At 37.3% G+C, this 16,953-nt stretch overlaps 4 protein-coding genes across 5 annotated transcripts; 2 read left to right on the top strand and 2 right to left on the bottom strand.

Annotated features, from left to right (window-relative positions):
* Positions 1–76: 76 nt before the first annotated feature.
* Loxl1 (Lysyl oxidase-like 1) lies at positions 77–2,521 on the bottom strand. The gene is made up of 5 exons (XM_065299770.1): positions 2,050–2,521; positions 1,537–1,683; positions 1,287–1,467; positions 636–1,226; positions 77–514 (listed from the first exon to the last, which is right to left on the bottom strand). Exons 1-5 carry the CDS (start codon positions 2,291–2,293, stop codon positions 139–141), a joined length of 1,539 nt encoding a protein of 512 aa, XP_065155842.1. The 5' UTR covers positions 2,294–2,521; the 3' UTR covers positions 77–138.
* A 773-nt stretch (positions 2,522–3,294) lies between these two features.
* On the top strand, positions 3,295–4,915 carry LOC135789772 (uncharacterized). 2 transcript variants are annotated; one of them, XM_065299773.1, is made up of 4 exons: positions 3,295–3,719; positions 3,810–4,107; positions 4,174–4,415; positions 4,469–4,915. In XM_065299773.1, exons 2-4 carry the CDS (start codon positions 3,889–3,891, stop codon positions 4,860–4,862), a joined length of 855 nt encoding a protein of 284 aa, XP_065155845.1. In that variant the 5' UTR covers positions 3,295–3,719; positions 3,810–3,888; the 3' UTR covers positions 4,863–4,915. The 2 variants fall into 2 exon arrangements, with proteins under 2 accessions (XP_065155845.1, XP_065155844.1); XM_065299772.1 differs by having other exon boundaries at positions 3,295–4,107.
* A 262-nt stretch (positions 4,916–5,177) lies between these two features.
* Positions 5,178–6,159, top strand: Tspo (Translocator protein). Its single transcript, XM_065299774.1, has 3 exons — positions 5,178–5,520; positions 5,573–5,667; positions 5,740–6,159. Exons 1-3 carry the CDS (start codon positions 5,298–5,300, stop codon positions 5,941–5,943), a joined length of 522 nt encoding a protein of 173 aa, XP_065155846.1. The 5' UTR covers positions 5,178–5,297; the 3' UTR covers positions 5,944–6,159.
* On the bottom strand, positions 6,149–12,079 carry LOC135789771 (large neutral amino acids transporter small subunit 1). Its single transcript, XM_065299771.1, has 7 exons — positions 11,482–12,079; positions 8,475–8,721; positions 8,076–8,201; positions 7,872–8,010; positions 7,489–7,813; positions 7,362–7,436; positions 6,149–7,201 (listed from the first exon to the last, which is right to left on the bottom strand). Exons 1-7 carry the CDS (start codon positions 11,686–11,688, stop codon positions 6,881–6,883), a joined length of 1,440 nt encoding a protein of 479 aa, XP_065155843.1. The 5' UTR covers positions 11,689–12,079; the 3' UTR covers positions 6,149–6,880.
* Between the last annotated feature and the right edge of the window lie 4,874 nt (positions 12,080–16,953).

The following is a 16,953-nucleotide window of genomic DNA, read 5'->3' as shown; positions in this document are numbered from 1 at the left end:
CTTTACTTCGCTTCCACCAAACAGGAACTGCGTTACCCCTTAATTGCTCCAAAGAAAAAAAAAACGCCAGGTAATATAAAAGTTTGCAGCGTTCCTTTATTTAACATAACAGCTAGTAAGTATAAAAGTTTTTATTTGTTACGGCCTTTGCACGGTGCAATTAGTAATGGTCCCACTGGTTTCCCCATAGTAGAATTGGCAGTACGCAGCGTTATTCTCAAACGTCATCTCCGGCACCTTAAACTCCGGATTAACAGCCACTTTCAAAGTGTAAACTCCTGGCTCAATGTCAGAAATATCCACCCATTGACAATCTACAGTATACTTGTAGATATCAGTGCAGTTGACTGATATTCCTTGATCTCCATAATTGGCACATGCATACCGTGGCTTTACGCCTGGCATACATTGATTGTCTTCTAAGCAAAACGATGCTTTGTGGCCTTCAGCCACGCGCACCATATTCTTATCGTAAATGTCAAACGTCGCGAATACTTCCATGCTGTGATAGTGCCTGTAAAAAATAACCAGGATATTCAGTACCTGACCCACATCAAACTCATTCACTACATGGCTTGCTTTTTATTATATTTTTAGCCCACTTTCGAGCTTTTTGAATAGATGTGTTAACTTACATGTGACACATGTGCCATTCCCAGAGATGCTTCGGAATGGCCGGGCGAAAGTCCGCTGTGCCTGCGTTTAGTATTCTCGCGGTGAACTTTAGCAGGCGACGAGTTTCGAGATGCCAATTAGATGTCTCTTTCTGTATGACGTATGCTTGTGATGCGAGGCAGTTTTCTTCCATGGCGCATTGCAAGAAATACATTTGCCTATCTTCCAAATGTGAGGTGCGCATCAGTTCCAGATGGTCTATGACAAGGTCAGCCATTTTGTCTGTGCAATAAACAGCCGCTACGTCCTGTACTTCACAACTACCCCGCGCGGATACATCGTGCATACATTGACTTAATGCATTTTCTTCGCCATTACATTTGATACCGGTAAAGGTACTTGAGGTTATGTTACCACCAAAATAATCTGTTTGTAATGCGTCGCTTGCATAACCAAATGAAAGACTCCTACAAACAACCATTGCTTCAAGCAAGGACCATCCTTGTCCACAAATTGTGTGCCATTCATTGTTTGCTGTTTTGACCTCTACTCGTCCTTCAGTTGCTATTCTTCCACCTTGTAGACGAACTTGTAAAGTTGGTAATTTTGCCCTGTTTTACAAAAACAGATTGAAAATGTAAATTATTTTATTTGGATTTAGCTTAAATTACATGGTTGGTTTCTTTTTGGTGATATTTTCTTCAATTTCGTTTTCGTTTGTTGGCACGTGCTGACAAATCACGCCAGCTGCCTCAGTGGCGTCGCAATCGCTCTGACCCCATCCGTCGAAACGACACTTGGTAATTTCCTCCTCGCTGCCGTCGCAATACAAGTTATCCATCCAATATTTCCCTGCACAATGAGTATTAACATTTTAGCTTTACACACAGCTTGAAGCGGAAGGCAATTTGAATGCGTTACGTTTGGGTGAGCCAAAGAATGAATTATGCGTGGCTTTCGGTATTCCTGTGTAGCCCAGTTGTTTGCAGATCACCTGCGCCTCAATGGCGTCCCATTCGTCGTCGCAGATTGCACCCCATTGACCTTCGTGGAGCACTTCTACGTTTCCTTAAATGTTTAAAAGTTTCAAAATTAATTTGGTATTAAATTTATCCTTTAAATTATAAAAAAACCATAAATATTATGTGATACAATAATGTCAACGTTATTATAAGTGAATTGTGTACATGATTTATGGTACCTAATTTTATATTAATATATGCATGATAAAAATTAAATGTAAATCTCTGGCGCATGAAAAAATTATAAAAACACATTTACCGATTTAGCCAATCTAAGTTAAAAAGCGGATTTTGGGGGAATTAAGGATACGATTTTTCAGTGTGGCCAAAAGTACATTAATGTTTTTTTAATGGCCATTTACAATGCATATTAGACCATAAGCCGGATGCAAATAAAAAGAGACGAACTTACCCTCGTATTCGCCGCGACCGCCGACTAATTTAATACCGCCCTCTTCTTTTCGCAGCCGTTTTAAATGCTTCTTAATTAACCTAGCCATCTTCTTTTTTCTGCCCTGTCTGAGCGTCCTGGGCGTTTCTGTGCCGCGGATTGCCGCAGTTGCATTACCAATTTCGGTTTCATCATCCAACGTTGATGCATGCAGAATGCACAAAACTGCAAGCAAGATAAAGCATCCAAACAGTTTACACTGCATTTTAAACGCAAGGCAATAAAATTTAAGCGGAAAACGGGCGCACTTGAACTACTTCGGAGCGAAATAAAAATTAGGAACAGGCGCTTGCTCTCGAAAATGTAAAAAACGACTGCGAATTGTTTTGTGAACGTGTTATTAAGAGTAAATTATGAAATGGGTTTGAAATTAATATGCGCTAAATAGAGGCCCAGTTTTTTTTGTTCTTTATTGAAGCTGACACAATAATGACCGGCGACTCATGAGATCATGCTCACGCAGGCTCTTTTAATTTCTATTTATATAAATAGTTGCTGGTTGTCGTCTCAATTAATTGTTGGCAAGACACATTTAGTTCTAATCATGTTGTTTACAATAAAATGAAAAATTTAAAGGTTTTAAGGTTAAAAAGTTGAAATTAGGTTAGAAATTATCCAATTTTTAATGGTTGCCCGAAAATGCATTAAAAAGTTTCCAAAGTTCCAATTTTCTTGTCAAAAATTAATTACAGTTATAATGACGACATCATGGCTAGAGACCGACCGAAATTTCGGTTTCGGTTTCGGCCAGTTTCGGCCCAGAATTCGAGTTTTGGCTTCAGTTTCGGTTTCGGCCAAAAATGGCCAAAACTTTCGGCCGCACCGAAACTCACTTTTCGTGAATTGTCGTGCGTCGCTCGGCCAACTTCGCGGCTAATGGCGGTCGTTATTTGCCATCTCAGTTCGCTCATAGAAACTTAAATTAATATTATATTAAGTATCAAGTGACTAAATGGGGACTTTAATCCCAAAATGGATTTTGTGTCTAAAAAATGTGGAAAAACTGGCGATGTATAGGTAAAAGTAGAAAAATATGTTTATATAAATTAGTTTCGGTTTCGGTTTCGGCCGAAACTGATTGCAAGGCCGAAATTTCGGTTTCGGTTTCGGCTTAAATCCAGTTTCGGTCGGACTCTAATCATGGCGCATAATATGAATTGCAGTCATGAATACGGTTTATAATTAGTCATATTTGATATATTTTGACATTAATTACAATTAATACTCGCATAGCAACAAAAATTTGCCAGACATCTCATCAAGGAAGGTTATCTCCAGTTAATTCCTACTTTACATTAATGTACACGCGGCCTAAAAGCATTTAGGTGCTTCCATTGTGCTTTAAGTCGTTGTGTGACTTGCTCTCCTACTCTCAATAAGTTCGTGTGTACTCGTTTCCACATGGCAATGCTTCAAATGATCACTTGAACTGAACAGTAGCACTCGAGACTTGCCACAGTTAGATAGTTGTAAATTTAGTTCATTTTGTGCACGAGACATCAATTTCCACCGATTTGCAAAATGATTCCTCAATTGTGACTATTTTATTTCTAAGTGTTACATGACTCGATTATTGCAGCTATCAAAATAGCATAGATATTGTTGGAAACACTTGTCACATTATATTATCAGTCGGTGTGTGCGTGGTTTGTAAATATTGAAATAACTCGCGATATGCCAGACGTATTCATAAGAGCAAATTCATTCGTTGGGCATTCTAGCTCTACCTCTCGTCGAGTAAGCTTTTAAAAGTGAATTCCATCCACACGCTCGGTTTTATTAACGGAAGCTAACAAGGTCATGGATAATAACGACATACTGACAGAGCTCGAGACTGAGGGCATTGTTGAGCTGTCTGCATTCTACACAAAACGGCAAGATGTTGCCCCACATATATTCAGTTATCTGGAAAATACCCTCACGTGGCAGGGGCAGTCGCATGGAAGTGAATTAGTTCAAGTTTTTGTACCAAAGGGGAATGACTGGAAAACAAATGGAACATTTATCTCTGTTGGGCATGTATGCAAATGAAAATCAGTTTAATTTGATTTATTTATTAATTTATTTTATTATTTATCCTAATAGTTTCCCTGGAAGATGATTGTAACATTCACAATGGAAGAAAGTGGTAATCAATTATTTAACGCGCTTGTAAAAACAAATCGTTTTGACTATGCCAATGATATGTATTTATACTATGCTCTTCATGAGAAACACATACCAATAGTTGATAAGGCGATGTCCCAGCGTGGATTAACAAAAATCTCTGAAGATAGAACAGATTTATGGAGATTAGATCAAAAAGAAGGCATATTGAAACAACCAAGGTAATTTACTTTATGCAATCATTTATACTTCACTAAAATATCTTTATATCTAGTTTTCCAAATGATTATACAATGGCTCCACTAAACATCTGTGATGCAGGTCAAGTGAATGATGTGTGGCCCCATAAGTCTGATAGTTCCGAGGGTTATGTGCGTATGTTAATTGAACTGAATGGCGGATGGGGCTTGTACACTCAGGAATCTAATGAGTTAGTTGCTTGGATTTTAAAATCGCAACTTGGACAACTTGCGCTGTTGCAAGTAACTGAAGATCATCAAAAGAAAGGTCTTGCACAAGCGCTTGTTTATGCTCTATCAAAGGATATAGCTCAGGAAGGCTTTCCTGTTCTTGCCACCATTGTTCAAACTAACGTTGCATCTCAAAACTTGTTTGCAAAGTGTGGCTTTGAGAAACTTTTCATGTGTACCTTTAATGTATATAAATAATTCTAGTTAATTATCATTTTTAATGCAATTTCTAATTAAACCATTTAAATCAATTATTTATTATCTTTTCATTCTTATTAAGTTATATAAATAATAAAAGATAAAATATGTGATAGTTTTATCTCAGGACGTTGACTTGAAGTGTCTCTAGGAAACAATGTAAAATTTGCACATTTTATGCTTAAAATGTGATTGCAGAGTAATTTTAACACTAGTTACCTGTTGTTACTAATACGTAACTTATAAATACACAATCCCCCTTCTTTCAACGCTCGCATGCAATGTCAGCGTATTTATTTTGTTTTCACGATGCGTCATAGCTTATAAAAATGACCTCATATTGTAAACACAGTTCAGTTATTCGCCAGCAGTGCGTCGTAACGCTACCTTTTGTTTCAGCGCATTTATATTCACGTAATTGTTTAAATAGGCGAAATGGTTTGTAATTCCGTATTAGCTACTGGTGCAATCTTGCTTCCAAATATCGGCGGCTACATTTCGAGCATACCGGTACGCAAAAACATGGCCTGGTACGCCAGCCTCAAAAAACCGCGTTTCGGCCCGCCCGACTGGGTCTTTGCACCTGCTTGGACCTTTTTATATTCGTCCCTCGGCTACTCATCGTACTTGGTATGGAAACATGGTGGTGGATGTTCCGGTACGTTTTCTTTTCAATACAAATGATGTAATATTAATCAAGATGTTTTTAGGTCCCGCGCGGATTCCACTTATGGTTTATGGCGGTCATTTGATGTTAAATTTAAGTTGGACTCACATCTTTTTCTCTATGCATAAATTAAAGCTGGTGAGTAAAATTTACCTACCAAAATTTACACAAGTTGTATTCATATTTGTATTGTGGATGTGATGATTGCAGTCACTTTATGAAATCGCCGCGGTTGATGTCACGGCTGTTTTAACTGCGTACTTGTTTTATCAAGTTCAACCAGTGGCTGGTTGGCTCTTTCTGCCGTATTTCGCTTGGTTGAGCTATGCCACTGCACTCACATGTTCAATTATGCGACTAAATCCTGAGGATGAAACGCAAGGAGCGACTGTGACTGAAATTAAAGATGAATAGTTATAGATTCACCTTTTGTAGAGCTAATAATTGATAATGTTAATAATTTTATAGCTTTAAAGATACTTTAACATTTATATCTTGTTTAATGAAGTTTTTAAGATAAAAATGAATTTGACTGGAAAGATATGCAGTAAGTTACTTTAGGTAGTTAGGTTGAAATAAAATATGAAATGGCTACTTATTGTAAATAAATAACAAGAAATTCTTATTGTATATGCTTCATTGTTCTAAGTTAAAGTATACATGTACAATTTGAGGCTTACACACTTGATATATTATTGTCGATGTCTCTTATCCACATTAGTCAATTGGATTGCTTGCATCAACAACGCAACAATTGATAACTGACAAGTTATCTAAGCTTTATTACAATTAAAATAAGTCTGTGTAGTCTTTTGTATAAATTAATTATACATTGTTATTCTTCGTGTAAGTTCGTCATAAACACTACTCATATAAAAAATATTCATATAGAAATTTAAAATTTCCTTGCTCAGAATGTGTATATGTTCATTTAAATGTTCATATAAAATTCCCTATCATGCGCAGCCATCACATAATAGAGAATTTGTGTTTTTACAACCCGTGCAATGCAAAACACACTTTGTTTCAAATCTATTACATTATTGTCAGAAGAAGTCAAAGTTTGCATTGATCTGCACTCAGCACTTTCATTTCATACAAAAGACTCTCAACTCAACTACAACCATCATTGAGTATCCAACAGTAACGCAGATAAACCAAGTCAACAGCTGGTAAAAATGGAATGTTGTGAACATGCGAATCAATGCAACCGCACATATCTTATGGCTCATCATGTGCGAGTCGCAAGTCAACAGAATATCGAAAAAAACTTGAATGGAATGAAAATAAATTACTTAAGCCTGTCGATGAACTCGAAGGATATGTTGGTCAGCGTGATGAAATTTCAGTTTTATAGTTGCGCTGTCTTCGCCTTTCCGACGACGACAAATACTTTTTGCATCGCTGACGTGATGCACAGAGTGCAGGCGACAAACCATCTCGGCTTTTGCTTCCACATGCAACAAACCAAATAGACCGGTACCGAGGTGAGTATCATTAATAAACCAATGCCAGTTTCCACCGGACTGGCAATCATGGGCACTGCGGTCACGAAGACGGTGGCTAGGAGGTAGAGAATCGGCCAGATTAAGTTCACTTTGATGGGTCGTTCCAAATTCGGTTGCTTCCAGCGCAACCAAGGCAAGCAAAGAACAGAAGCTCCAATACTCAACTAAAAATTAATAATAAATAATAAATATTAATAATAAATATCGTTTTGGCGATATTGTGAGGGTATAGCGTACAGTAAGTGTTTACTTAACTTTACTTAGCTTAAAAATTAATATTATCACTTAAATATTCAACACAACACAACATTCAATTATATTTACCCAAGTTGCAAATCCTACATAGTTTATCAACGCGAATATATTGCTGGATGTCAGATACAGCATTGACAGTATTGCCTGCAAAATTAAATCGTAAATACAAATTTACAGCATTGTGTTTTATGTGTACCATAGCAATAACAGCAGGGGTTGGAGTTAAGCGCTTCGATTGAATCATAGTCAGCAATTCCGGCATCTGGCCGTGCAGGGCACCCGCGTAAAAGAGGCGCGATGAAGTTAGCAGGATTCCGTTGACAGCGCCGAACGTCGATAACGCAACAAAGACAGGGATTGTCCATGCCAGTGGGCCGAATAACTTATTCGCAAACGATACGGCAACGGCCTCAGAACCCAAGACTTCCGCTGGTGACAGTGTCGTATAGAACGCCACATTCGTGAAGACATACACGATTGTCACCAGGGTACAAGAGATAGCAATAGCCAACGGAAGATTTCTAGAAAATAAAAATTAGGTATAATATAACATCACAAATCAATATTTAGATAGATTACCTGACTGGGTCTTTCAATTCCTCAATGATGAAATTCAGATAATTCCAGCCATTGTAAGCGAATAAACCAGAATAAAACGAAAGTGCAATTGATGTCACCTGGGTGTTTGTATTCATGAAAGTGAAATGCTCGGTATGACCTAAAATCAGTATTAAATTTTATTTATCTATTCTTTTAATGTAAATATTAGCAGTGTGGACTTACCGTTGATCAATTGGTATGCACCAGAACCGATAATGACAAACAACGCCAATAGTTTTGCATAAGTGAAGACATCCTGCACCCGCGTTGCCCATTTGACGTCATAACAGTTAATGACGGTCAAAATAACTATAAGCAAATAAAACACAATATAAATATCAATCGATACTTTCACAGTTCAATGATTCTATTGATGAGCTGTCCAATTAGCAGAGACAATGCAAAATAAAGCAGAAACAATAAGAAAAGTGATTCGAAGAAACCGCAGCGAGGAAAGAATAATTGGCTTGTGTAGTAGACCAGACAGCAATAAGATTACGCGCTCGGTATTTTCGCTTGCGTGATTTGCGAATAGGGAAAAAATGGCTGAAGAGAAAAAACATGGCGCCTAATAGGACTTACGAATGCAACAGGCCGCTAGCAGACGGGCAGCGTCGTCGGGCGGCTGGCATTCCGGAAAGAATGGTTTCATCACGTACACGCTGAAAGTGAGCGCGACAATCGCCTGCGAGCACGGTCGGACAATCATGCACTCGATCCATAGTCGCACGAAAGCCCAAAATGGTCCGAACGTCTCCATGATGTAGGCGTAATCCGCTCCACTTTTCCGGATCATCGTCCCCAGTTCGGCATAGCAATAAGCACCGACCTAAAACGTACAAATAGAAAAACTCACTTTTATAATTTACCTAGAACATGATAATAAAAGTGAAGGAAAAAAGTGGACTAATCATGTTGTTGGTGAGAACCGGAATCCAAAGTGGGAATGCAATATCGCATTACGGCCATTATTCGAACGGAGCGAACAAAACACAAAATAATGATACGTCCTTGTAATTCGTCCGCTGCAAAGGCGGCAGGTTCGGTCATGCGATGCGTTGCTAGCACGCAATATACAAAATTCGATCTGTTCAATGGCTCGGACGTGCATAAAACCGAGAAATTGCACAAGAAATATCATTCGGATAGTGCTATGCAGATCTGTGGCATTATTAGTTACACTACAATCGATTTTATACGTGACAGCCACGCTTACATAAAAAACGAGCTTATATTCAGCCAGAGGAGAAAATATGTCAACCGCACGCAAGAGGAGTAATTAAATTTTCCTCTTCTCCCTTTCAGACGCTTCCATAGAATCACCATCACTCTAGAATTTCCCGAAGCACGCCAAGCTTTCGTGCGCTGCTTTATCGCTATTATTGAACTGTTGTCATCCTAATTTAATTTCGTGATTAAAAATCTTATGAAATACTAAATCAATCAATCTGTTTGTTTGGTATTATACAAACTAAAACCGGAATAAATCGAATTATCACATACAAGTTACATAAATAAAAAGTCAGCCTTGAATAGTATTAGAATATGAGTTTTAACAAAGATTGTCGAACGAAAAGTTCAAACTGGTGAAGTTTTAGTGAGTCATGAGCATGGGCCAAGAAGATTGACCAAGCTAACATACCAAACGGCTCACAGCGTGAAGTTAAACCTTTTTATAATGTGTGCGGCTATTTTTTAATTTACTTCCTAACAAAGAATCGAAACGATATGCGCGCATTGAGCATGAAGAATACAATTAACGTGTAAACACGAGCAGGTCGAGCAGGTACACCGAAGCACTGTTATTGTCTACCTGGCTTGCGTTCTGCGTACATATTATTCATGCTAATATTGTCTTCGAGCTCGACATTATTTTACCTGATTGCATGATTATGGTGTTTATTAAATGAATCCGATATTCGAATTCCCGCCACTTGCCACCAACGTATCTTATTTGTTTACGTAGGTACTTATTATCAGTGTTGTGTGTAATGTTTGCCTTCACTTAACATAAAAATACATTGTGTTTACCATTATTGTCAATTCTGATGGATTTCATAATTACGATTGAATGGAATATGTAGAATATCTAATTTACATGGGGAAATAGATAAACAAATACTTAGTATTAAATTAACATTCCATATATAGACAACAACAATATGCAAAGAAAGTTTTTAATATCCGACTAAATATATAAAACTAGTCAATCTGTGTTGGGTACTAGCACGATCAATAGTTTCATTCATTTAAATCTAATCTTAATAGTAGTAAACAAATGTGGATGTTTCGTAATTCATGACGAAAGTTTTTTACATTAAAAAGTAAATAACAAAGGCACAATTTATGTAAATTACACTTAATTATATGTTGTAAAGAAGACATGAATAGTGCGAGGAGGCGAAAAGTATAGATCCACACCTTCTGTATCCGATTTAGATGCACTTATGTATAATTTATACTAGAATTTTTTAAGATTCATAGAATATTTGCATGACATATTTTAAAATGCAGATAAAAATTATTTAGAAGCATATGCATTCATATCTCACTATCACATAATTTTTGTGTCAATATTAAAATATTATAGTAACCTGTATAAAATGTAAATTTTAATCCCTGGCAGTAAGATAAATAGATTCTACATATGAATATAGGGTAAATGGAAATGTGAAATGTTGTGCGCGTCTATTATTCGCCTGACCTTCGCAGCCACCGAGACTCAAGGCTTAAGTTCGAGGGGTTTCAGACTCCCAAAAATTGCGCCCTTTGCTATATGCTTCGTGGCATCTGCTATTGAAAGCAATTCGTTGTGCTCTTTGAAAGCATGAATGAGAAACGCCGCAGAACGCAATACGAGCGAGCACTTAGTTTATAATTGATTCTGAAAAAGAATACGCGATAACAGCCACGAAGAATTGCGTTTACTGCGTAGAAATTAAACTTAATCGATTCCATTCTCAAGTGACAAATAAAATTATCACGCAATTTAGTTAGAAATATAATAAAATATGGAATTTTATCAAACAATTCAAGCTGCATGTCAGATAAATGTTTTCATCCTGCAGCAGATGCATATTATATTGTTCTTTATCATTATTTAAATTATTTAAACAGCTGCGTTTAAGAAAAATATGTGCATTAACGGACTACATTCAGATAAATCCTAAATTCAAGTAACCTTGTCGAAATTATCCATTTACTGTCGCGTATAATTTCATCATTAGACTAGTAAAGCAAAATTGCAACCGTTAATATGCTAAAAACACATGAAGATGGCAAAACGTGGTTATTCAGATGGACATAAAGCGAAACGGAATAACGAAATGAACGCACTCTGGGAGCCGAATGAGAAATCGGGAAAATCGATGAAAACGCAGTACGCGAAGGGTGAGTCCCCACGCTAGCGCAGATAACACAGTTACTGAAGTGTGTAAACCACGTGGCGTGTTCGCAAATTTCTAACTTTGCACTAGCAAAGTTACAAGGAAGCTCTACACAACTAAAATCATTCATTACTAGACTCTAAAAGCTTTTTAAATCATATTAACAAGCAAATATTAAATTTATAGTTCAGATCTCTTCTTACCATAGAAAATACACCGGAAATAGTCCACACAATCAGTGATAAGTTAACGCTGCCAGTGTGTAGGAGTACACCGGCCGGCGAAACAAAAATTCCCGAACCAATGATGCTGCCAACAATGACGGTGATGCCATTCAGTAGACTCATCTTGGGTTTGAGGGCGATTTCATCACCTTCGCCCTTTTTCTCGTCTTTCTTTTCGTCCTCCATTGTGATCAGCAGGGTAGTGTTGTCAGTATATTCCAAAAATCACCGTACACTTGTAATTTAACCGGCGCTTTCGGCAAAGCGCAAGGCGCGAGGACGATGTGCACAATCCTGTTTCCTGAACGCGAGTGGCTGAAGTGACGGAGCGCCAGGAGTTTCGGCGCGCCACCACTCACCGCGTGCTTTGGCCTTACGCTTGCTCAGACCGTTCAATTCATGGTGGAATGGTCGTAATCGTACCGGAATACGTCGAATACTATGGAAGCTACGCTGCACTCACTCGTGGTTCTCTCTTGGGTGCACAACAATGTACAGGGCTGGTTCAACCCCTGCTTCCCACCACTAGGCCGGAATCGATATGAAGATGACGTAGCAAATTCTCTACTTCCTAGATTTGGGGTTTAGAATATTGTTTATGACGTATGCGGAAAATGTAGTGACAAATAAACAAATAAATTAACACCATTTGTAATGCATCACCATGGGAATATATCAATCTCTTAATTTTTCTAGAGAAATAATTTTCCAGAAAGCTTTGTGCAATTAATATCATGATGCAATATACTTTCCTAAATTGCGTCATCCTACATCTTACACCTACTCATTTAGCCCTTAATCGTTTGATCAAAACAACTTTAATTGAACCCTCAATCAAACTCGTTAAAGTTGTGCTAACAAAACAGTTTTAGTTTGTTTTACGGATTTAACGCGATTAAACGTTAATTTTATTGAATGTAAGTAAGATCGGTGCTATTGACATCGCGTGCAAGTCTACAATTTAACTGAAATGTAAAAATCTAGGTCAATAACTCAACGTTTCCTGAGTTGATGTATTATACGCACCCTTTGAAGGGTTTGGAATTGTTACCTAGAATTTTACGCTTTCTACCTCAACATGTTAAGCGCCTCCAAACAGAAAGAATAATAAACTGAATTACGTAATTTGACTCTTCCCACTTTTCAAAAAACTCAAACGAAACAAGTTTTTAATTTGTCTTGCTTCCATCCATCTTGTGCGTTCATTTGTTACAACGTATACACTCGTTCCTCCAAATATCTCCAAGTCATTCCATACCAGTTTTTAATTTTGGTTTCATGAACTTTTACGCGCCCGCTAGGTAACCAAGTACAGTTTTTTGTTGTTGTGGCGTTGTTGCTGTGGTTGCTGTTGAGCAAACGCCTTGCTACACTTGCATTCGTCGAAAATGATTTAACAGGTTCGTAACGTTGGTTTATTCGACGGTCAGGTTCATTGTCGGACTCGCGTTTCTGAGCATTTCATAGACATTCAGCCAAACGAGTAATAATGTTTATAATCTTGTTGGATCGTGTTGTTCGCTGCTTAACAGTGAGAGAATGGGCCTGAGGAAGTGGCCACTTATAATCATGACTTACCGACCTAAACTCGCCTTTTCGGTTTTCTCGTCGGCGTTACGCGCTTAATTCGTTCTCAAAGATGCAGCAATTGCATCACAATGTCAATTATGAAATATTTCGGCGGACCCATCGTTCATCCGAGGGTCACCGCAACAGGATAAACAAACAATTGGTTGATTTGCCTGGTTAAAATTTGCATTCATGTTATATTGTCCTGAGAAAAAAGTAGACCCTATTAGGATCAACTTAATAAATATATAATATATAGGTGTGTTAATTGTGTGTTTTTCTAATATAGTTTAAAATATATTCTGTTTACTTTGAAAGGACTTGAATTGGTATAATAATTTAGTAAAATTCAGTTCAGCAGGTGCATTTTGTGTCTCTGTCAAGGTTAAGGTTAAATGAATGATAAATAATTCATATATGCATGTGGAGTCACCTTTCACGCATATGCAAGAATTATAATAATTATTTTTGATGATTTTAGTTTTTTGCGCTTTTATCTCAATAACTCGATCGTAACTTAGGCAACTAAGAATTCATTACTCCCATTGTATTCATTCTTTGTGAGATTCATAAGATCATTGCGAAAAAGCTTTGAATCTTAATCTGTATTTTTTGCATTATCAAACTAAATGTAACTCCACACTTTTATGGAAAATTTCATAATTTTAAAACAGCAACGCTTTACTATAGTTCTTCAATTTAATGCGAGATGGCGCTGGCATGCGCGTATTTGCATTTAAGTTGAAATGGAGACTTCTTCAAATTAAAAGTGTATTAAGAATTGGTAATTAAATTTGTAATTTGTATATATTATAAATAATCAAACACATAGAGAAATAAACTGGCTTTTACTTCACAAAATTTATATATTTTAATATCTTGTGTTATAAAAAAATTACAACTTTTCATATATTCTGGTTGCTAGCGATTTTAGTTTAGACGAAATTTGTTACCTAAAAATAAATTTAAAACTCAAAAAACTAAATATTCAGCACCCCTTTACCAATTTATATATAAAGAACATATAACAAATCCGTCCACTAATCAGGGCCGCTGAGAGGGGTGGTCAACTGATTGGCTTAGCCTGTATCTTGTGAACTATTACACAATATGTATTGCATACAAAAGTGGAAACACGTAAAAACATTTATTATTGACGATAATAGTCTAAATTGTGAGACTAGTATCTGTCGAATTCATAGATGGCACTTGGATGCACTAAAAATCATAAAGTCGAGTTATTCGGTATATTTTTATATTTATCGACAAACGTGGGCACGAGAAGAGTTTTGTATACAATGCTGTTATCTGCGATTCGGTGTAAACAACGTTGTTAACGCATGTGTCCCGCGCATGTGTCTTCTAGCGCCGCATCCACTTGCTGCATGTATCGAAGTCTAGTATAGTTAAGATCACAGGTAAAGTGCCTATTGCATATTCGCGCACAAGGTCGCCTGCCGTCGACGCGACGGCTTTGCGCACCTCTTGCTTTCTTATCATATACAGTTCCGGTGTTGTTTACGCAGTTTCGGCATGCACTATCGGTGGATTGCAGCCAGTTTCGTGCCGGTTGCTGGTTAATTCAGTCGTGTTTTGAGAGACTTATATCGTTTAATCGGACTTCAATATTCTAAATTTATGTTATACTCGAAGATTAATCGACTATTTATTTGTACTTTGCGACTATAGTATTTTGTTAAATGTTCGGAAATGCCGGTTTTTGATCGCGTTTGTTAGGTATATTACAAGTCACGTGATAGTGGATTTGATAGCATTCCTTACTCGGCGTTGTGTTTGGTGTCGGTTACTAAATTAATCGAATATATATCGCCGCCATGTTGATTCTCATCATTAAGAAAGATCCATCAGGCTCGTGTAAGTATTTTACAGATTGTTTATTTTGTGTTGATTGTTAATTATAACATTATTCAATTCTATAAAATATTATGGTTTTAATTTATATTTTCGTTTAGTTACAGCACTCGTTGTGCCTGGCAGTTTATAAAACAGTTTTCTATTTATCACGTACTACCTATCTGCAGGGCCGATGAAAGGGGGTTAAATCGCAAACACAAAAAATTATCAATATATTAACGATTGCCGGGGCCGATTTTTAACGATTCTTATCTAATGCACAATTTTCCAATATTTCATAACTTTCAATCCGGTGGTCGCTATCGCTTTTAGTTTAAAAGATATGCACTATAGTTAGAAGTTAGTTTAGAAGATGTCAAGAACGTTGATTTTTCCTGGTTTATTTAGTTATATTGCTATTAATCGCAATTGTATAGTTGAGTCTCATTGGGTTGCCCGGAGCAGGTCTCGTGTTCCAGGCACCGTACGAGGACAACGGTAGAAGTGACTCGTGTTCAGGGCACCGTACCAGGGCAGCGTCAGAAGTGACTAGTGTTAAGGACACCGTACCAGGGCAGCGGTAGAAGTGACTCGATTCGGGGCACCGTATGAGGGTAGCGGTAGAAGTGACTTGTCTTCTGGGCACCGTACAAGGGCAGCGGTACAAGTGACTCGTGTTCACAGCACCGTATGTGGGTAGCGGTTGAAGTGACTCGTTTTCAGGGCACCGTACCAGGGCAGCGGTAGATGTGACTCGTATTCAGGACATCGTATGAGGGTAGCGGTGGAAGTGACTCGTGTTCACAGCACCGTATGAGGGTAGCGGTGGCACCTACTCATGTTTAGGTCACCGTACCGGGGCAGCGGTAGAAGTGACTCGTGTTCAGGGCAGAGTACGAAGGTAACGGTACAAGTGACTCGTGTTCAGGGCACCGTATGAGGGTAGCGGTAGATGAGACTCGTGTATAAGGCACCGTTTTTCGCGTTTTTTGACCTTTTACTGATCGAAATATAATAAATAAATATTCTTATCTGATAGAGAATTTTCCAGTCTTTCATAATCAGCAATTCGTTGATTTCTACCTCTTTTAGTTTAAGAAATATTAATTATCAATTATTAACCGGCGAAAAAAAGTATCAAGCACCCCCTTGGCAATTTTTTCTCAAGGATTAAAATGTCATCTCTCAGATTTTAACTATCCGTTTTAACTATCCTATCTTATAGAGAATAGTCTGTAGATTAAGATGCTGCGATCAGATCCAATTTATCTCTTTTAGTTTACGAGATATTCGCGATTGAATAAAATGGGCAAAAATTGAAAAATGTCTCTTTTTAGTGGCGTTTTTTGACTTTTTACTTTTGATGATGTAATTAATTTATTTTTTATCTGATAGAGAAATTTCTAGTCTTTCATAATCAGCAATTCGTTGGTTTCTATCTCTTTTGGTTTCAAAGATAATAATTATCGAAAATCGTCGATAAAAATTGTCTCTCAGATTTTCGTTTTAACTATCCTGTCTTATAGAGAATAGTCCGTAGAATAATCTTTCCGATTTGTGCCTATTAATCTCTTTTAGTTTACGAGATATTCGCGATTGAAAAAATTCGTCATAAAATGAAAAATGTCATTTTTTAACACTTTTGGAGTAAATTCTTCGGGGCCCGGTTGATTGCTCTTAAATCACAAAACGATTGGCGGGTCACGCGGATTTTCCCGCTCTTGCTCTCGACGGCCCTGCCCTAATATAATATATAATATATGCAGTAATATTATTGCTGCAATCTTTGATAATTCATATAAAGTTGATGTGATTCTAATAGATACTTATTTTTATATCAGTGTTTTCTATTTAATTGCCGCTTATATTTCTCTTAATTTAATTTTTAACTGCTTATCTCAATAATCGTGGCCGACTTTTATCTTATTTCTTCGATTAGTATTTATAGTTTCGTGATGCGTGTGAAAGTATTTCATATTTCACTATCACCTAAATACAACGCGTGCTTCGCCTGCTTTGCAACCTGCT

The sequence above is a fragment of the Atheta coriaria genome, unplaced genomic scaffold (genome assembly GCF_025399875.1).
Source record: "Atheta coriaria isolate IRGN ID8LTWV9N9 unplaced genomic scaffold, Caltech_Dcor_3.1 hic_scaffold_3_pilon, whole genome shotgun sequence".
Lineage (NCBI taxonomy): Eukaryota > Metazoa > Arthropoda > Insecta > Coleoptera > Staphylinidae > Dalotia > Dalotia coriaria.
Note: the sequence above shows the minus strand (reverse complement) of the source record. Positions and strands in the feature narration are given on the sequence as shown.